The 22,665-nt window shown below is 40.9% G+C and overlaps 1 protein-coding gene across 1 annotated transcript in view; it reads right to left on the reverse strand.

Moving 5' to 3' along the window:
- GALNT17 (polypeptide N-acetylgalactosaminyltransferase 17) overlaps positions 1–22,665 on the reverse strand; it is a 260,211-nt gene that overhangs the window by 96,716 nt on the left and 140,830 nt on the right. The window contains exon 5 of the mRNA XM_063297376.1: positions 13,008–13,205. Within this exon, the coding sequence (XP_063153446.1) occupies positions 13,008–13,205 (198 nt within the window). The remainder of the gene's footprint in view (positions 1–13,007; positions 13,206–22,665) is intronic.

The raw sequence follows: 22,665 nt of genomic DNA on the forward strand, positions 1-22,665 counted from the left end.
CTCCTTAGGAAAAAGTGGGAAAATATCCTGTTGCTGGATTGGAAGAAGGACAAAATGTAGATCAGTCTTTGTAGTCCTCCCTGACATGGACACCCTGCCTATGAATAGACTTCAATTCCCCAATTTGGGAATTTGAGGAGTTGACTCTTAGCATTGCTGTGGTGTTTGGGAGTTTGGGGAGTTGAAGTCTGTCCTTCTGGGAGACCCCCAGGGGTTGGACAAGGGGTTGAACTAATACTTTAGAAGGGGAAGTGAAAACTTAACAGAAAGTGTTTTATTGTGCTCAAAATTCTTTTAAAAAAATTTGCACATTCAATTCCTACCAAAGAATGCAGGGGTACAGAGATCTACTCAGTGTACTGACATGAAGATGTACTGAAATGTAATTCCCGCCAAGCTTATTGGAACCTACATCCCAGTAATTCTGTTTGCAAACTGGAACTGACTGGATGGGCAAGAAGGTAGGTCCAGGGTCACAATAAAAAGTGCTATCCCTTTCATATGGGTGTGCATTATTGCACATACACAAAGAACATGGCTTGGATTACAAAACCATGCTTGCCATCATTCAGATTTTGACCCTTCCACCCAGACACCAACTGGTCTGGTTGATTTTGTTATTCTACCTTACAACAATCAAGTAGCATTTCTAGAATCCCTGCAGTATATGTAATGATATGAGGGAGTGACCTTGGGAGATGGGGGAAGAGCCAGGAGAACAGTCAGATAAGAGGCAGCTGAGCCTGCAGAAGGAATGTGGGTGTGGCAAACATCTGAGAAGGCACACTCCCTGGTTTCTTGGGCTGTAAAGGTGATGGGGGAGAAATATACTTTCAGAGTTGCAAGATTCTGTTAACATAATCTTACACTAAAGTAGAATTAGTTCATCTGGCTGTGTTTCCTGTTGAGGCTAACTCGTAAGGCTGACATCGTCTCCTTCCTGACCTGGCCTAATTTGAAGGGCTGACATGGATGTTTCATTACTCTATTAGATAACATCATTAGTGCAGGAGGCATGGAGAAGTGAGGGTCCTTGGTTAGCACTTCTCCAAAAATCCCACATTGCTGATGTTGCCTAGTAGGGTAATTAAATATCTGCAACCTAAAAACCAAGTTCGAAGAACCCCAATATTGCAACACGCCAACCTTGAATTACACATATTTGTTACCATAGCTTTTGAATCCCCAAAATAGTATTTTGACTGCAATTCTATCCTATGGCCAAATCTAAGTAAACAGTATATTCTATCAATGAAATTGGGGATCTGGTCATGGTTTGGAGCCTGCTAGATGGTTATACTGGTTGATCCATGACTTGCACTTGCCTGCCCTTTAATCTTTTTTATGTTTTTCAGTTTTAATTTTGGTTTTAATTTGGTCTTAAGTGTTATTGTGTTTTTACTGTTTTCCTGTATTTCATTTATTGGTTGTGTTATTTGGTTGTTTTTAACTATGTGAGCTGCCCCGAGTCACAAATGTGAGATAGGCAGCTATACAAATTGGATGGATGGATGGATGGATGGATGGATGGATGGATGGATGGATAAGGAAGGGAAAAGGAGGAACTGCAATTTCTCCTCAGATTCTACACAGAGCCTTGTTACAAGGTTCATTCATAATGTCCTCCCCAAAAGACAAGAACAATCCCCTCAATAGAATTTTCCTCTATATTTCTATATAGCATACAGCTATGTGTAGATCCACATGTAAAAGCAGATTGTTGCAATTTACATTAAAAAAAAAAAACACTACAGTTCCATTTTGAAAATGGTGAGTTGGGTTTGCTGCATAGAGGTAACTTTTAGGTGATTGATTGATTGATTGATTGTGATTACATGCCATCAAGTCATTGTCGTCTCTTAGCAGCCACATAGATTTTCTCCATGACTATCCATCCCTAACCTGGTCCTTCAGGTATCCCAACAGGGCACCCATCACACTGTAACTGAGTCCATCCGCCTTGCTGCTGGTCGTCCTCTTCTTCTCTTTCCTTCCACCTTTCCCAGTATTAGAGACTTCTCCAGAGAGCTAGGGACAATAATCACATAATATGTCTGAAGTAGGATAATTTGAGCCTGATCATTTGTGTCTTGAGTGAGAACTCTGGGTTGATTTCTTTGATGATCCATTGGTTTGTTTTCTTGGCTGTCCACAGTATTCTCAGGAGTCTTCTCTTACACCAAATTTCAAAGACATCACTACTCTTCCTAACCTGCTTCTTCAAAGTCCAACTTCTGCTTGCATAGAATGTCACAGGGAATACTATGCCTGGCATGATTCTGATATTTGTAGATATAGACACATCACGGCATCTGAATATCTTTTCCAAGGCCTTCATGACTGCCCTACCAAGTGCTAGTCTGTGATATATTTCTTGACTGCTAGTTCCTTAACATTTAGGGAGGCATATACAGTGTTTTAAATTCAAACTTCTGAGCTTGAAACATTTCAAATAGGACCGAGGCAGCTCATTTTATGTTCAAAATAGCTGTTTTGCATTTAAGCTAGGAGTTTTGAACTCAGAATGGTAGAGTTAAGTTTTGAAACATTTTGAATTCAAAATGATTTGCACATTTCTACTTCCAGGCCTCTACTCTCCCCCACTTATATATCATTAACTTGAAATTAAGGTGGTGATTGTTCCTTCAAAATCTCCATGGCCTGTGATGTACCTGTGGCCTCTGAGCCCATTCTTATCTTCTACAGATAAACACATGGACACATATACATCCCAAGATCACAGACCACAGGAATGTTTCTGATTTGATCTGATCTGTTGAATCAATTTGCTAAATCAGGACATTTCAGTTGGAAATTGATTTGATTTGAAGCATCAGCCTGGGTTGATTTGAAAGTCAGTGCATTTGCACACAGACAGAGAGAACCATCTTTTTCCCATGCACAAAAGATCTGTCTATCACAGAAACTCAATCACTGATTTGATTTAGGAAAGTGAATCCATTCATCAATTCAGTTTAACTAATTTGACTCAATTCTTTAACTGGAACACTAAAGCATCATTGAATCCCACTGACAAAACAAAGAACGTAAGGTCCATCAACCCCTTAGATAGAATTAGCTGTCCTAAAACAGCACTAATGCCAACCCTCCCCTTCTCCCAGTGATGAACTACCCAAAATAACTTTAATCTGCAAAATAGCCTAGATTAGCTTTTGGATATCCACCAAAGTTTGCTAGCAATGTGACGTATAAATTGATTCCCTGGGGGATGTCCTGGGCAACTATTTCAGATAAAATGTTCCTTCAAAAATGTTGTTTTGATTATTGTGTGTGTGTGAGACACACAAACAGACACAGTATATATATGACAAATAGAGGAAAATTATCAGGCACAGATCTTTGGTATAGTAGTCAGGGTAAGAGATACCTCTATCAGTATTCAGTGATGAAATGCCAAGAAGGAAGCAGCATCTTGCAGGGTCTTGCAAAGGTTTAGCAGAGATGGTAAAAGATTCTGTCAAACTATCTCCTGCAAATCCTTTTCATGTCTTGGGAAAGCAAAACAAACAAATAATAAGAAACAAATGCATTTGGAATATGCTGCCTAGTGACTTCTCTATCTATCTATCTATCTATCTATCTATCTATCTATCTATCTATCTATCTATCTATCTATCATCTATCATCTATCATCTATCATCTATCATCTCTATCTATAGGCTCAGGCTTGTTGTTTATTCGTTTAGTTGCTTCCGACTCTTCGTGACTTCATGGACCAGCCCATGCCAGAGCTTCCTGTCGGTCGTCAACACCCCCAGCTCCCCCAGGGATGAATCCATCACCTCTAGAATATCATCTATCCAACTTGCCCTTGGTCGGCCCCTCTTCCTTTTGCCTTCCACTCTCCCTAGCATCAGCATCTTCTCCAGGGTGCCCTGTCTTCTCATGATGTGGCCAAAGTATTTCAGTTTTGCCTTTAATATCATTCCCTCAAGTGAGCAGTCTGGCTTTCTTTCCTGGAGGATGGACCGGTTTGATCTTCTGGCAGTCCAAGGCACTCACAGAATTTTCCTCCAACACCACAGTTCAAAAGCATTGATCTTCCTTCTCTCAGCCTTCCTTATGGTCCAGCTCTCGCAGCCATATGTTACTATGGGGAACACCATTGCTTTAACTATGCGGACCTTTGTTGTCAGTGTGATGTCTCTGCTCTTAACTATTTTATTGAGATTGGTCATTGCTCTTCTCCCAAGGATTAAGTGTCTTCTGATTTCCTGACTGCAGTCAGCATCTGCAGTAATCTTCGCACCTTGAAATTCAAAGTCTTTCACTGCTTCTACATTTTCTCCCTCTATTTGCCAGTTATCAATCAAGCTGGTTGCCATAATCTTGGTTTTTTTGAGGTTTAGCTGCAAGCCAGCTTTTGCACTTTCTTCTTTCTCCTTCATCATAAGGCTCCTCAGTTCCTCTTTGCTTTCAGCCATCAAAGTGGTATCATCTGCATATCTGAGATCGTTAATGTTTCCTCCAGCGATTTTAACTCCAGCCTTGGATTCCTCAAGCTCAGCATGTCGCATGATGTGTTCTGCATACAAGTTGAATAGGTAGGGTGAGAGTATACAGCCCTGCTGTACTCCTTTCCCAATCTTAAACCGGTCCGTTGTTCCGTGGTCTGTTCTTACTGTTGCTACTTGGTCGTTATACAGATTCTTCAGGAGGCATACAAGATGACTTGGTAAGGCTCAGGCTTACGATATCCAAATATACAATTAAAATGGTTAAAGAACATTTTAATCATTGTCACATGTTGGCTCAAAATATAACTCTCTCTGTATCTTTGTGACTGTGAAGTTATTCATCGGAAGACATGTCATTTTATTCCTTTTGATCCACTGTATTTGAGGAAATTAAATTTGGGGCAAGGCACTTCCAAGGGAGGAGACAAACAAGATGAAGACACAGACAAACTCAATCAGAGTTTGTTTTATTTATTTGGAAATAATTAATAATCTGGAAGGACATAGCTGGAGCCATCATGAGCTCACAGGCACCAGTAAGTGATTGGAATGGGACCAACTGGCTGTTGATTGAGGTATTATCATGTCGCAGATTGTGCAAAAACATTTTAATTGCTCAGACTTGCACCTTGCCTTATGCTAAATCCCTGATGATGCAGAAGTTTAGAACCAAGGCTAGATAAATTATTATAATATTAATTCATTGCAGGATTGGTCAAATTCCTTCAGATGAGGAGCAACATTTCAACAATCCAAATCAAGCTGTGGCTGTAAAAATTGGACAAAACATCTTCTTCTTCATCATCATCATCATCACTTTTTGTATTATTACCTCATCATTAATTTCCTCATTTTCACTACTGTGCATATTATAATCATTATTACTATTATCACCAGTATCATTAACATTGCCACTATTATTATACGGATGATCTGATACTGTTATCATTTATTTTTATTTATTTATTTTTCAAATTTCTATTACCACCCATCTCTCCCAAAAGGGGGACTCTGGGTGCTTTACAATAAACTTGTAATAATGGTTATCATTACTAATACCAGCTCTAGTACTAATTATTATTAACAATACTGCTACTATTGTTACTACCGTGAGTTCTGTATATCTTTTGCCTGTGCTTCTACCTCTCCGATTCTTTCAGTATGCCCTGTTGAAGGAAGCAGGAACATCTTGTTATAAATCAAGCAATTTCTTCTCCTTGAGGGATGCTTAATTTACTTGTTTAATGTTTGCCTTGAGTGAAGCAGATTGCATTGCAGATCATGTAGGTTGGGCTTAATTTGCAGTAATTTAGGATGGAGTGTCTGCAGCCCAGGAGGCCACACAAAAATCTCAGAGGGGTCTTGATGTGATCTGTGGGCTCCTGATTTCTTGCTACAATGGAGGATGCAATTGTACAGTTCAGTCTCATCAGCATACTGATGATGCCTTACTGTGAGCTGACATATGAGATCCCCCATAGGTTCACATAGATGTTAAAAAGCAGGGATAAGGAAGTAAAATCCTCATATACATTACAAGGAAACATCTGCTGGGACAATATCTTCATTGGAGATGAAGGAGGAAGGAGCAGAATCACTGTGCAACACTGTTCCCTACTCCCAACCCTCATAGGCCGTCCAGAAGGATATCTGTAATGGAATCCTCTGAGCCTAGGAATGGGAATGGACATTTGCAAAAACCCTGCAGAACAAGAATGAATGGACATTCCACCTGTATCTTCTCAACAAATAGCCAGCTTTCACATTTAAGAGGATCCTCTCTCTAAGAGGTTCCTTAGAAAGAGGATCCTCTTAAACCATGACAGAGTTAGAAAGAGGATCAAATACATCAAGGAGGACATGCCTTAACATACTTGCTGATAAAAGTGGGGCTAAAATATACACATATCCAGTTTTTCAAGGTTCTCTGTATGTTGTTTTATTTTTGGACTGTAAGCAACCCAAAGTTGAGTTTTAAGATGGGCGGTTAAACAAACGTAGAGAGAGAGAGAGAGAGATGATAGATAGATACTGTAGATAGGTAGATAGATAGATAGATAGATAGATAGATAGATAGAGAGATAGAGAGATAGAGAGAGAGAGAGAGAGAGAGAGAGATAGAGAGAGAGAGAGAGAGAGAGATACTGTGGAGTCCTTGGTGTTCTCTGAGCTTGGTTGTGTGCTTGCAGACATTTCATTACCTGACTAGGTAACATAATCAGTGCATATAAATATATCAGTGCAGATAGATAGATGATAGAGATAGATGGATGGATGGATGGATGATGGATAGAGTTGGCACATACTGAAAGCAGCCAGAAAGGGTACAGATCCAGCCCATGCTGCAAAGCATCCTATCCACTTTCAGTCCATTCAGTCCATTTCACTCATTCTGACTTCAGTCCAGAAGCCAAGATGAGTCCCAGATAACATTACAGGATGTCATCTCAGTCATCTCATCAGATACTGCTCATTCAAAGTCAGGGCTAGAGGAAATATGAGCAATTTAATTAGTGAAATGTTATCTGAGCAAAGTGCAGCAGCTTGCAGCTGAATTATCTATTCTTCCCCACAGGTAAGGGGCCAGCATAAACAGCATCATCAAACAATTTCCATTCAAGTTTCCCAGGTAAAAGGTACAAACACTTTACCATATTTACTGCAACTATAAGGTCATATAATTTCTTAACCACTATTTAGTCACCTTCACTACCAACTTCCCCCATCAATAATCCAAGTGTCACTTCTATTGCTTCATCAATCTGAGCTTCTCCATGAACTTAGGTGCTCCCAAGGATCAATGAACAAAGAGAGGACATTCAAGGGCATTGCCCACTGTCCACCTCTGAATTCTAGAATCTGACCTTGCAGTTGATGGAATTTCCTGCCGGATTGCTGGGAAAATCTTTGGAATTCTAACTGAGCTGGGCAGTGTATAAGGATTGTAAAATAAAAAAGTGAACTAAGAGAAAAAACAAAAAGGCTGATCTGATCCTCATTCCCCACATTTCCTTCCTGCTCATTTGTAACAAAAAGATAATCCTTATGTTTGCGGCAGGTTTCATTCAGGCAGCTGTTCAAACTGCTTAAACCTGGTTAGTACCAATAACTGAGCATTATATCTTAAGTGTCCCTTAAGTTTTGTTATTTTTCCTTCTAGTGACATGACCGGTTTTATGTGCTTCAACACTTCTTTAGTTCTTCTACTACTATTAAAATACTACTAATACTATGACTGAGATCCAGTTTGGTGTAGTGGGTAAGACACTGGGCTAGAAACTGGGAGACTGGGAGTTCTAGTCCACCTTGGGCACAAAACCAGCTGGGTGATCTTGAGCCAGTCACTTTCTCTCAGCCCTAGGAAGGAGGCAATGTCAAACCACTTCCAAAAAACCTTGCCAAGAAAACTGCAGGAACTTGTCCAGGCAGTCTCCAAGAATTGGACATGATTGAATGAAATATATATGCATGCACACACACACACACACAGATATACTACAATGGCATAAGAAACGGTGGATTTTTCTCTATGGCAAGCTGTCTATTCTGATAAGGATAAAAAGTAGGCATCCCACCAGAACATCAGGAGCAAACTCCTTGTTGTCCCTGGGTGAACCCTTGGAAAACAGTAAACACAATTCCATTCCTGGATTTTTTTCCCCCCATCTACTGAAATAATCTTTCATCTCCCCACAATACCCTTTCTCTAAATCATACTGGTAAATAAATAATAATTTTAAAAAGCTGCCAAAGTGAACCACAGATGGATGGGAGAGGATTGTCTTAGTGATGTTACACCAACAATAATAAAAACAATAAGAAATGTGGTAAGCCTGTTCCTGGAAAAACAGATGTTTTGTCCTCTTTTTTTTAATAGACCTAATATCAGATTACTTGATAGATATGTCTGTATGTTGCATCAGACTTTGATATAGTTTTTCTGCTAAAATGGAAAAAAAAAAACCCTACTGTAATTCACACAGTACATCCTCAGCATTAACAACAATAACAACAACAAAGACAGCTTTAACTTATGCTGGAATCTTACAGAATGCTGGTAGATGAGTTTTGTCCTGTCTTGCGTGTGTGTGTTTCTTTCTAAAAACACAGCATAGAGTTAAACTGAATGGAAGTCTTCAGGGATATCCACTTCCAGCCCCCACCCATTCTAATTCTAGAACTGAACACACGTAGATGGCAATATGATTAACACATTTTCTCATTTCATCCAGACTGTTCCCCATTCTTCCTTTTTTTGGCTTGGAGTTAGCAGACCCTTCCCAGGCTCAGTAGGAACAATCATTCTGAGACTAGAAAAACTCACGCCAAGCATCTGCTTTCTCAGTCTCGGCATTTGTATGCCAGGACTTCTATACTATTGATTGGAATCTGGCTTTCCTCCCATAGCCCCTTTACAGGCATGAATTATGAGTCCTTTTTTTCCAGACAGTTATATGCAGAGGCATAACTCAGATGAAAAGGATGGTAAGACTAGAAGGGAAAATTCTTCCAGTTGTCCTACTTTTGGACCTTCCCAATGTAAGGCTCACAACTACCAATGTCTCCATGTACATCTCTCTTGATATCCAGCAAGATTCCTGCCCCAACCGACCATATCAAGAAAATATTTTAATGTTTAGCTTCATATTGTTGTAAGATAGCTTATTTGCAAACCTTCCATTTCTCCTTGAAAAGACTTACTGTATAATGAAATATACCTTGCATGGCTTTTAAAAAGGGAAGGCATCCTTACATTTGCTTAAACATTTAAATTAACATTTAAAAATATAACATAAGACCTGCTAGATCAGTCTGAAGGCCTACATAATCCAGGTCCAGTTTTCCAAGTGTTCTAGAAGGACCCCATGAAGGGCATCAAGACAGAAGCACTCCCTTCTTTATGTTCTCCAACATGTTGTATTAGCAGACATAGTGTCTTCAGAATTGGAGATAATATATAGTCAGCATGCCCGGTAGCTATCTATCTCCATAAATCTGGCCTCTGTAAATCTGTCTTAACTCCCTTGTTAAAGCATTCAAGTTGGGGCCATAAACTAAGTAATGACCTGGCCAAATCTGAGGGTGAAACTAAACTACTTAGGGTGATGAAACCCCCCCCCCCCAAAAAAAGTGAAGAGCAAGGCTCTCTTTAACAAGCAAATGGCTAGATAATTTGTTACCGGTTGTTTCAGAAGCGTGTGGGTTTTGATTACAAGAAAGGAGATTTAACACAACAACAGAATTGTTTAAGGATGCAAATGTGTGCAACTGAGTGGTAGTGGACTCTTCATTCAAGACATCATTAAGCATGGAATGGATGGCCACACATCACTGTGTTGCTGTAACAATGCAACAGCTACACCATCAGAATTAGGTGATCTTTGAGTTTGTGGAGTCCTTGGTGCTCTCTGAGCCTTGTTGTTTTCTTGCAGACATTTCATTGCCAGAATAGGCAACATCTTTAGTGCAAAGAGTGGGCCTTGCTCTCAGTTTATATGCCATGGCTTGCCCTGCTTGTGTTGGTGGAGGTGTTGTTCTCTCCTTGGGAGTTCCTTGATTGGGCTGTTGTTTGCTGCTTGGTTGACTGACTGAGTTAATAGTTCCTTGATTAGGATGTATTGTGCTGTTTGATGGTTCATCTGGTGTTAATCCTAGTGTTGATTTTTGCATATCTGGGGGTTGATTGCTGGTGAGGAGGTGTTGTGGTCTTTTGGCTTTTCTATTGTCTCTTTTGAATGGTAAATAGAAAAGCCAAAAGACCAGTACACTCCCTTGCCAGCAATCAACACCCAGATATGCAAAAATCAACACCAGATATACCATCAGACAGCACAATACACCCTAATCAAGGAACTATTAACTCAGGCAATCAACCAAGCAGCAAACAACAGCCCAATCAAGGAACTCCCAAGGAGAGAACAACACCCCCACCAGCATAAGCAGGGCAAGCCACAGTACATAAACTGAGAGCAAGGCCCACTCCCTCTTTGCACTGAAGATGTTCCCTAGTCTGGCAATGAAACATCTGCAAGAAAACCACAAGGCTCAGAGAGCACCAAGGACTCCACAGTTCAACCCTGAGCTACAAATATTTGCTTCGATTGATCTTTGAGTTTCTTCCAACTCTGTAATTCAGTTGATGATCAAGTTTCATAGGGATAGTCTCTAAGTCCTTTGCTTTTTTTCCCTGACCAGAACAAGGAAGCTCCTGATTATCCTACTTTCTATCTTGTTTATTTTATCACTGGGATATTTTTATCCCGGCGATCAAGCAATGTGTTTTCTAACCCCCACCTAAAGTTCACTTTTCAATGAAACATTACTGTTTGATTTGATCCCAGGCAATTTGCCCCAGGAGAAAGAGGCTGTCTGTTCCTTCACTCAAAGAAAGCAGACTGTACGGACAGCTAGCAGATGGAATGTGTTTCAGATACACCAGGCCTGTCTTGGGAGTTATTCTTCCATTTGCCACCATGACGACTTAGACTGAAAACCCAATTCGGCTCTGCGACATTATCTTGTCTCTCTCCAAGCTATGGCTTCATAGATTTTATTTCATCCCCCTTCCTGCACTTTTGTGACAGCCTGCTTCCAGACTGGGATTCTCATCTAGTCCCAGTGACTTTTTAGAGGTCACTTCAGGTCAAGTTGGACATTTTGCACCTCCCCCCCCACGAAGCAATGAACGGGAACCTCTTTTCTACATTTGTGTATAATGCTTGTGCTGTGCCACTTATTTGCACAGGGTGGGTGGAAAGGAAGATTCTGTAGGTGGAAATTAGAGGATGGGGGAAATGACGGCCTCCCTAGAAATGAAGTGCCCAACATCAATCTTTAGAGGCAGATGCAGAAAGTCACTTAAAAGTAAGGTCTCCTTCAAGTTAAGCTCAACTTCTGGTGGCTTCATGGACAGCCTTTCATGGTAGACCAGACTAGGAAACCAAAGTTACGAATGTTAATACTATTTTTATCATAAGGTTACAGTAACAGAATCTTTCAAGCCTGAATGTTCCTCCCCTTCCTTCCTTCCTTCCTTCCTTCCTTCCTCCCTTCCTCCCTTCCTCCCTTCTTCAAGAGAACTAAGGAGGGTCAACCTTTTCTCAACTTACGTTTCTGCCCCAGACTCAAATTTCTTTTATCTGACCATTATCTTGGTTGCAGTTCATCCTCCAGTTCCTTAATTCTTTCTGCCCATTACACCTATGCAGTTTTCTTAGTAACATCACAGAAGTGGTTTGCCATTCCAATTTTATGGCATCAAATTGTTCCTAACTCTATATTTTTTTAATGTGATAGAAGAGGGGAATTGTGACATAAAGGACTGGAGGAAAACCACAACCCCAAAATAAAATAAATCATTGGCAGCCAAGGTAAAAAACAATCAATGACAATGAACATAACCATCTCATTGTCAATCCAGGCCCCTTGCCCAGGCACAGAGCCATGTCTTCAAGACCTTGTGAAAGGCTGGTAGTATATTGGCTAAATTTTATTCTCATGAGGAAAACATCCACATTTAAGCAAATCTAAGGGTTCCTCTGAAGAGAAAGTTGGGAGAGTCAAAGAAACACTTGACAATTTGCTCTACTTATGCTTTGTTCTCCTTAGCAGTCAATTCTCTCTGCTTTTTCATTTCCTATCTCTTAAGGCAAGGTATAGGCAATATTTTTGGACTGCTGGGCATCTTGAGAATTTTGAGAGGAATTCATGGACACTAGCACAAAGTGGCTGCAATGGTGAGTGTAACTAGTCATGGGACATCATTTCTTAAAAAAAAACAATATTGTGATTTGGTTTTGTGTCACCATCTCTAGTCTTCCATGATGCTTCCTTAATCCCAGGTCTGTTTGGGAACACTTTCAAACCACAGGGCTTCAGTTTCCCACCATCTCTTATTTTCTAAGAATATCTATGGGGGGGGGGGGGTGCGGTCCAGAGGCATTCTTGTAATTAAAGACAAGGTTGGATTGCAATTTTGCTTTGCAGGCCACCAGTTTCCCATTTACTTACCAACTGATTGATGCAACTTCTTTTTCTTTTTATGTTGAAGGAAAACATCAACCAGGCAAGAAATGGAATATTATAGCATTAAAAGAAATACAATTAGCTTCTAAGCTAAAATTTAGCTTGTTTAAGATTAAAAATAAGCTTAATAATAATGAGGAGAAGGAGGTGGTGGTGCTTTTGATGGTTAGTGGGGACATGAAGACTGCTTGGAACCAAGGTAGATATCCACCAACATCATGTTGCCTACCCCTTTTATAAGAGAAGTCATCCAATAAAAGACATAAGAACATTAAAAAGAGAAAAACTGGTATCTCCTCCAGAGTGTTTTGTTTCCAGTCAAAATTTCAAATTTCTGTTCACTCAGAGCTTGGTTTAGAAGGAGAAACTTCTAATATGATGAATTGCAACATCTGATCAAGTTCATCTGGTTAAGATGTTGATTTTTGTGGCATTACATTCCACTCTGAAAAATCAAAAAAGAAAACCCCTTGAATACCCAACAACTTGCATTTCAGAACCAACCTGATAGGTAAGGAAGGGTCTCCTGCATCCCACCAATCCTTTGGTGGGCTAATGTACATGCACCACAGCTCCCAGCTGTATCCATGGGCTGAATTTTCATAGCGTTGGACCTCAAAGGTATCCTGCTTGATATTGTCAATTGACGGGAGGATGACCCTTTTCCGGTTCTCCTGGATTCTTGAGAGAACTGGCTCTGCCCTGAAAGGGAACACCAAACCATTACTTTTGAAAGATGCTGGCCTATTATATTCCAAGAAACACACAATTGATTAGATTGGCTTTTCTTAACTTGATACCCTCTGGATACGTTGTGGTTGATTTTGCCTCAATTCCTAGCCATGAAGTAGCAGGCAGAGGAATGCAGGATTCAAACCATATAGCTTGAATGAAGGATGAATATATGGTATATGCAATCATTTGACCTGGAATCAAAATTCTAGTCCACCTACCCCCATTCTATATTGTTCTTCTTCTTCTTGTTGTTTTTGTTTAAAATCCTACCTTTTCCCTGGAGTTCAAAGGCAGCTTTCATAGATTTTCATTCATTTTATGCTCACAGCAACAACCCAAAACATAGGTTGGATTGAGAGACAGTGACTCACCCAAAGACACCCAGGTTGAGGGTAGACTTGAACCAGGGTCTCCCCTATCCTATTCCAGCACTTTAACCACTAGAACACATTGTCTCTCTATTCTGAAGAATAGTAGCCCTTCCAGTTCTTGAGTAGAAGAGATTAGGAGATGAATCAGGATCCAGCCCTGTGCTATAACATTAAACTATTGGTTATTTCAGTATATCTCCCGAACATACAAAGCAAGAATCTTTAATGGGGATGCTGGGAGCTAGGTCTTAGAGTTTGTGCATGGAAATCTCTGGCCCTTATGAAGGCAAAGTGGACTTGAGGCCCAATGAAATAAACCACTCAAGAAATATTTGGATATTTATTCAGTCCTGGCTTATGTTAAGTCAATAAATCCTCTAACAATTGCACCAGCTTAGACAGTATCAAGGAACTTCACCTTAAACGTCTTGTGAAAAAAGCATGTGATGGTAATGCAGTTATCTCAAGGTTATTCAAGTACATCTTTACTTATCCCCATTCAAACACAGGAAAGATTTCACACTTGCTGACAGCAAACATTGTGGAAGGGAGGGAGATCAATTGAATCCATCAACAGGGATTTTAGGCTGCAATCCTAGGTGGATGCCTGAATGTAAGTTTTCATTGAACTCTGTATGGCTTACCTTTCAGTAGGCATGGAAAGAAATTAACTGTATGTTTGCCAATATGCATTCCCACTTCTGACGCAGGTTTAGTAAAGCATTGCTTGAATGAGAAATTAGCATTGCAACTGACACAGCTCCAATGTCATGCAGCTTTCCAAATGTGGATGCTTCTCCTGACATTTAAATGCAAACCCTAATCATGGTCTCTTTATATTCCCATCAGAATCTAGTGTCATATGAGACTTGGAGGTCCTCTTTGCATCTCTTACATGCCAGCTTCAAAACGCAGCAATACAATGCTTAATATTGTTTTTTTCTTGGAGGGGGTAATCAACATTTCCCCAAAAATATAAAACATAGAAGAAAAGTAAAGAAGAAAAACATAGAATAAAATAAAAATAAAATATAAAATAAAAATCACAGCATTGCTATGTAACAGTCTTACCTCTACCCACTGTGCCCCTCTACCACCCTCCCCCAAGTTTTAAGTGCTACCTTCTTTGGCCAAAAGCCTGTCTCCACTCAGTGCATCATCTTTAATGCTATGAAATCGTCCACATGATGTGCTCCTGGTACCAACCTGCTTTTTTTTTTTTTAACAACAGGCTCTCACCATAGTAAAAAGCAGAGATAAATGCTTAAGGCCTCCTCTGCACTTTGGAGAAGCTCTTCCAGATGCCCCTTCAGTAAAGAGCAGTCTTTCCTTCTTCAAATATAACACCAAGCTCTGAAGAGTGTGCAGCCTGAGAGGGATTACAGCATTTAAGCTCGGCCTATGGATGCCCGTGTTGAAAAGAAGCCTTTGGAATGTACCTTTGGGGTTTATTATTCCAAAGGTAGCACTAATAACTTGTTTGAAATCAATTTGCCCCCTCCCCATCTGTTTTGCAGACATACTATGATTTTCCTCCCCGGGAGCGATAGCTGCTTCTTTTTGTGGCACAGGATGAAATGTGCATTAGGCTCTCCTGTCACATATATATCAAGCAGAAAGAGGAAGAGAAATGACCTCTTCTAAAAAATAAAATCAAATTTACCACGAGGAGAGGAGGAGGAGGAGGAGGAGGAGGAGGAGGAGGAGGAGGAGGAGGAGGAGGAGGAGGAGGAGGAGGAGGAGGAGGAAACGGAAGAATCTATTAATTCTAGTCTTCTCATGGACTGTAATTTAACACTATGGATATTCTTCAAGAGGTAACTCTGGCAGAAAAGTAGCTTTTTAGAAAAGTAGTTTAGAATGGTTTTGTTAAAAGTAGCGATTGTAAATTGCTTTCCTGTTATGTATCGGGCTGGGGATGATAATGCTTCAGGTGAGATTGGAGGGGATCATGGGGTTAGAGACAATGTGCTATAGTGGTTGCGTTTTTGGACTAGGAGTGTCAAGACCCAGTTCTAGTGCCCCCTCAGCCATGGATGTTCGCTGGGTGACTTTGGGCCAGTCCCCCTCTCTCAGCCTCTAAGTCAGTGTGGAATAGTGGCAAAGGTGTTGCGCTAGGAGTAGAGAGACCCAGGTTCTAATCTACTTGTAGCCACAGAAGTTTAATAGATGACTTTGGGCCAGTTTCTCTCTCTCAGCACAAGAGTCAGTGTGATATAGTGGTTATGGCGCTGGACTAGAAGTGGGAAGACGAGGTTAGTCTGGCCTCAGTCAGAGAAGCCCACTGGGTGACTTTGGGCCAGTCCTTCCCTCTCGCCCAAGAGCCAGAGTGGTGAAGTGGTGAAGGGGTTGGACTAGCAATGAACAGACCCAGATTCAAGTCCCCACTCAGCCACAGAAGCCAATCAAAGAAAATATTTGTAGCTCAGGGTTGAACTGTGGAATCTTGGTGCTCTCTGAGGTTGTTTTCTTGTAGACGTTTCATTGCCAGACTAGGCAACAACAACAACAGCCATCAACAGGCACATAGAGGTAAACAACATTTACATACCATTCAAAAGAGACAATAGAAAAGCCAAAAGACCAGAACACCTCCTCATCAGCAATCAACACCCAGATATGCAAAAATCAACACTAGGATTAACACCAGATGAACCATCAAACAGCACAATACATCCTAATCAAGGAACTATTAACTCAGTCAGTCAACCAAACAGCAAACAACAGCCCAATCAAGGAACTCCCAAGGAGAGAACACCACCCCCACCAACACAAGCAGGGCCAGCCACAGTATATAAGCTGAGAGCAAGGCCCGCTCCCTCTTCGCACTGAAGATGTTGCCTAGTCTGGCAATGAAATGTCTGCAAGAAAGTAACAAGGCTCAGTGAACACCAAGAACTCCACAGCCACAGAAGGTTCCTGGGTGACTTTGGCCCAGTCACTCTCTTTCAGGCCAGGCTAATTCACAGGGAAAAGTAAGAGAAGGAAATGCTAGGTACACCATCTTGAATTCTCAGAAGAATGGTGGGATAGAAGTCTATCGGATAAATAAATGGCAAAATGAACCTTAATTTCACTTCAAAGCAGTGCGAGCACTCTGCATGATAAAATATAGGTGTTGCTACCTCTCCACAGACTTTATTTCAAATGACATTAGTAAAAAGGAAAAGCATTTATTAAGTATCAGGAGAAAGGAAGAGATGCCCACTGGACTGTCTGGAAGCCAATGCAAGTCATTTTTATCTCTTGGTACTTCTATGTGTACCTCCTAATTGGAATATTGGCAAGGCTACTTATTCATTTATGCCTTCGATCAGTCTTCTCTCCTGGTGAGTGCCTGGACAATTCCATGCAGTTTTCTTGGCAACATTTTTGGAAGCGGTTGCCAAGTGGTTGTCTTCTTCCTAGGGTTGAGAGAGAGGGACTGGCCCAAGTCACTCAGCTGCCTTTGTGCCAAAGGCAGGATTAGAACTCACAATCTCCTGCATTCTGCAGACTAGTGCCTTTAACCACTACACCAAACTGGTTCTCTACTTAGTAATCACTAGGAGTTATAAGTTGCTTCATTCACAGGAGTCTAAGCAGCTTTCATAATCCAATGCTCAGCAATATATAACAAAAATATTAATATAAATAATATTAATTAATATTTCTCTTGATGGGAACCTTTTATGAGTTGTATGGGGCTGGCTGCAGCTTTGAAATTCCTTTGTTCCCAAAGAAGTTCCCATCAATTGTGCCAATCTAGGTAATAGTTCCCATTGAACCAAACTTTAAACTTTATTTTCTTGCTTTCTTTTCTCTTTTTAATGCAGTATGAGCAACAATCTTGAGCAAAGGATCATTACCTTGTTGTGGTGCTGGAGCTTGAGCACCTCAATGATGCCATGAGCTAAACCCTGAAGGGCCACCCAAGACGGGAGGGTCATGACAGAGAGGTCAGACTAAATGCGATCCCTGGGGAAGGTAATGGCAACCCACCCCAGTATTCTTGCCATGAAAACTAAATGGATCAGTACAACCAGAGATATGTCGGTATACCATCGGAAGATGAGACCCCCAGGTCGGAAGATGGTCAAAATGCTACTGGGGAGGGACAGAGGATGAGTTCAACTAGCCCCAGACGTGATGACGCAGCTAGGTCAAAGCCGAAAGGACGGCTAGCGGCCGACGGTGCTGGTGGTGAACGGCGAATCCGATGTTCTAAGGATCAACACACCATTGGAACCTGGAATGTAAGATCTATGAGCCAGGGCAAATTGGATGTGGTTATTGGTGAGATGTCAAGATTAAAGATAGACATTCTGGGTGTCAGTGAACTGAAATGGACAGGAATGGGCCACTTCACATCAAATGACCACCAGATCTACTACTGTGGACAAGAGGACCACAGAAGAAATGGAGTAGCCTTCATAATTAACCATAAAGTGGCTAAAGCAGTGCTTGGATACAATCCAAAAAACGATAGAATGATCTCAATTTGGATTCAGGGCAAGCCATCTAACGTCACAGTGATCCAAATATACGCCCCAACCACAGATGCTGAAGAAGCTGAAGTAGAGCAGTTCTATGAGGATCTGCAGCACCTACTGGACAACACGCCTAAAAGAGATGTTATTTTCATCACGAGAGACTGGAATGCTAAGGTGGGCAGTCAAATGACACCTGGAATTACAGGTAAGCATGGCCTGGGAGAACAAAACAAAGCAGGACATAGGCTGATAGAATTTTGCCAAGATAACGCACTCTGCATAACAAACACTCTCTTCCAGCAACCTAAGATACATGGACTTCACCAGATGGACAACACTGAAATCAGATTGACTACATCCTTTGCAGCCAAAGGTGGCGGACATCTATACAGTCGGTAAAAACAAGACCTGGAGCTGACTGTAGTTCAGATCACAAACTTGTTCTTGCACAATTTAGGATCAGACTAAAGAGATTAGGGAAGACCCACAGATCAACTAGATATGAGCTCACTAATATTCCTAAGGAATATGCAGTGGAGGTGAAGAATCGATTTAAGGGACTGGACTTAGTAGATAGGGTCCCGGAAGAACTATGGACAGAAATCCGCAACATTGTTCAAGAGGTGGCAACAAAATACATCCCAAAGAAAGAGAAAACCAAGAAGGAAAAATGGCTGTCTGCTGAGACATTAGAAGTAGCCCAAGAAAGAAGGAAAGCAAAAGGCAACAGTGATAGGGGGAGATATGCCCAATTAAATGCAAAATTCCAGAGGTTAGCAGAAGAGATAAGGAATTATTTTTAAACAAGCAATGCGTGGAAGTGGAAGAAGACAATAGAATAGGAACGACAAGAGACCTCTTCCAGAAAATTAGAAACATCAGAGGTAAATTCCAGGCCAAAATAGGTATGATCAAAAACAAAGATGGCAAGGACCTAACAGAAGAAGAAGAGATCAAGAAAAGGTGGCAAGAATATACAGAAGACCTGTATAGGAAGGATAACAATATCGGGGATAGCTTTGACGGTGTGGTCAGTGAGCTAGAGCCGGACATCCTGAAGAGTGAGGTTGAATGGGCCTTAAGAAGCATTGCTAATAACAAGGCAGCAGGAGACGACAGCATCCCAGCTGAACTGTTCAAAATCTTGCAAGATGATGCTGTCAAGGTAACGCATGCTATATGCCAGCAAATTTGGAAAACACAAGAATGGCCATCAGACTGGAAAAAATCAACTTCTATCCCCATACCAAGGGAAGCACTAAAGAATGTTCAAACTATTGAACAGTGGCACTCATTTCACATGCCAGTAAGGTAATGCTCAAGATCCTTCAAGGTAGACTTCAGCAATTCATGGAGCGAGAATTGCCAGATGTACAAGCTGGGTTTAGAAAAGGCAGAGGAACTAGGGACCAAATTGCCAATATCCGATGGATAATGGAAAAGGCCAGGGAGTTTCAGAAAAACATCTATTTCTGTTTTATTGACTATTCTAAAGCCTTTGACTGTGTGGACCATAACAAATTGTGGCAAGTTCTTAGTGGTATGGGGATACCAAGTCATCTTGTCTGCCTCCTGAAGAATCTGTATAACTACCAAGTAGCAACAGTAAGAACAGACCGGGGAACAATGGACTGGTTTAAGATTGGGAAAGGAGTACGGGAGGGCTGTATACTCTCACCCTACCTATTCAACTTGTACGCAGAACACATCATGCGACATGCTGGGCTTGAGGAATCCAAGGCTGGAGTTAAAATCTCTGGAAGAAACATTAACAATCTCAGATATGCAGATGATACCACTTTGATGGCTGAAAGTGAAGAGGAACTGAGGAGCCTTATGATGAAGGTGAAAGAAGAAAGTGCAAAAGCTGGCTTGCAGCTAAACCTCAAAAAAACCAAGATTATGGCAACCAGCTTGATTGATAACTGGCAAATAGAGGGAGAAAATGTAGAAGCAGTGACTTTGTATTCCTAGGTGCAAAGATTACTGCAGATGCTGACTGCAGTCAGGAAATCAGAAGACGCTTAATCCTTGGGAGAAGAGCAATGACAAATCTCAATAAAATAGTTAAGAGCAGAGACATCACACTGACAACAAAGGTCCGCATAGTGAAAGCAATGGTGTTCCCCGTAGTAACATATGGCTGCGAGAGCTGGACCATAAGGAAGGCTGAGCGAAGGAAGATCGATGCTTTTGAACTGTGGTGTTGGAGGAAAATTCTGAAAGTGCCTTGGACTGCAAGAAGATCAAACCAGTCCATCCTCCAGGAAATAAAGCCAGACTGCTCACTGCTCACTTGAAGGAATGATATTAAAGGCCAAACTGAAATACTCTGGCCACATCATGAGAAGACAGGACACCCTGGAGAAGATGCTGATGCTAGGGAGAGTGGAGGGCAAAAGGAAGAGGGGCCGACCAAGGGCAAGATGGATGGATGATATTCTAGAGGTGACGGACTCGTCCCTGGGGGAGCTGGGGGTGTTGACGACCGACAGGAAGCTCTGGCGTGGGCTGGTCCATGAAGTCATGAAGAGTCAGAAGAGACTAAACGAATAAACAAAACAACAACATGAGCAATAATGGGGAATCTAGTTCATCTTTCAAAGAGATGCCCCGTTTTTAATCTTGGGACAGGTTTAAATTTTCCACCAGACAGAAATTCTTTCTTTTCTTTTTTTTTCTGGAAGGAGAAAGAGGACATGAGTTGTGAAAAAAGATCTAAACTGCTAGTTTGAACTACAAGACTACAATAGCTGAGTTTATCCAACATGCTTACTCTCCAGATTGATACCACTACCAACAACAAAAATGCATTGTTCACATAGCATGCTATTCATTCATTCATTCATTCGTTCGTTCATTTTATACGGTTGCATACCTGCCAAGCATCTCTGGGCAGTTAACAAAAGTTAGAAACAACAAATTTAGAAAAATGATAAAAATAATTAAAAGACAGTAAAATAAAACATAATGTACTAGGTATCCAACACCTCATATAATACCAACAGGTCCATAATGAAGCCATTAGTGGACATCTAGGACCACTGAATGGAGCAGAGCTTAATACAGTGGAGAAGCTGTGCACAGAAAAAGAATTTATCTTAAATAGCTTTAATGAGCATGTCAGAGAAATACAGGTTATTGATCTTACACACTCAGCCCTCTCAAGCATAAAGCATCACATGCTCAGACAAAGCAGGTTTAAAAGTACAAAGAGTCTTACTGACTTTATTCTTGGTTCAGTTACATCCATCTTCAGTGGAAAAATGAAGATTCTTTGTTTCACCTGTTCCCTAAACTTAATGAACTCTTAGCCCTCATAGCTGCTAAGAGCTGTGTGCAGAAAATGGGGAAAAGCCTTCTTTTCTTAGGCCTACTGCATAGGGCCCAGAGATGGCGGGAGAGCAGAGCAGCATGCTTGCTGCCTCCTTGGTCCGTGGAAGCAAGAGGAAGAGAGCAAAGAGGAAGTGGAAGTGGCAACAAACAGCTTCCTCAGAAACATGGAGAGTTACATCATGGGATGAACTCATTTTGCATGTTAATGAGGCATGCCGGATTTGCCAGGACCTCCAACACATAAGACATTGTTGTCCAGCATCTGGAGGAAGAACCAGGTCTTTAAGACCTTGATAAAGGCCAGCAGTGTTGGAGCAAGATGAATTTTGGAGCAGACACTGTTTTCTACAAATATATCTTGACTGATGGTCTGATTTACATGAAGATAATGTTCGGTTTTCACAACTCCCTAAACCACAAATGATCCAGCCCCATTTTAGCCCAGTGTACCATGTCTGAAAGCCTAACTAGGTATAAAAGTAGTTCCCAAAGCTAATAAAGATTCAGAAGATCATTAGGTAAGAGCTAGCCTCCAGCGTCTTGTTATCTGTGAAGAGACCCACCTCCTTACTGGATTGTAGGAAGGCTGTTAGAAAGAAAATTAAAATTTCTACCCTAATATCTGAAGGGATATTTGTACCACTAACAGTTATCTTCCTGTCACAAGTATAACAAAATAATATTATTAATATCATATTTCAGAAATGGAGATTAAGGTTGAGAGAACACTTGGTACCTCTTGACTTGATGAAAGAGATGAGATTTAAACCATGAATTTTCAGATTTGTAGTCAAAAACTTTCAGCTGCTATATTATATCCATACCCAAACTATTTTTTTTTTTCATTTCATGATAAAGGCTTCACTTAGGGCTATTCACCAACAAACTGTTCATATCACTTGGAGCGTGGCAGCCTAGAAAGCTGAATGTGTGCATGTATGGAGGGACAGCATTATACAATATTTCTCATTCCTTGCATTGCAGAGTCTTATTGATAGGGAAGAGAAAACATAAGTACAAGTAAACAGGAAGATACTCTACAGCAATAACCTTCTGTCAAGATATAGAGATTGTCTTGTCACATCTGAAATGAAGTCAGATTGATGTCTGCAATTTTGTTTCCTTTTGGTCCCCTTCGGTTTAATAAAAAGAATTGCAAAACAGATAAGGCACTTCAGTGAAATCAAGAACAGACAAGCTCAATGCAAGATGGGTAGAAATGAGCTAACGCTGAAGAATTAAAACAGC

Source organism: Candoia aspera, chromosome 1 (genome assembly GCF_035149785.1).
Source record: "Candoia aspera isolate rCanAsp1 chromosome 1, rCanAsp1.hap2, whole genome shotgun sequence".
Classification (NCBI taxonomy): Eukaryota; Metazoa; Chordata; class Lepidosauria; order Squamata; family Boidae; genus Candoia; species Candoia aspera.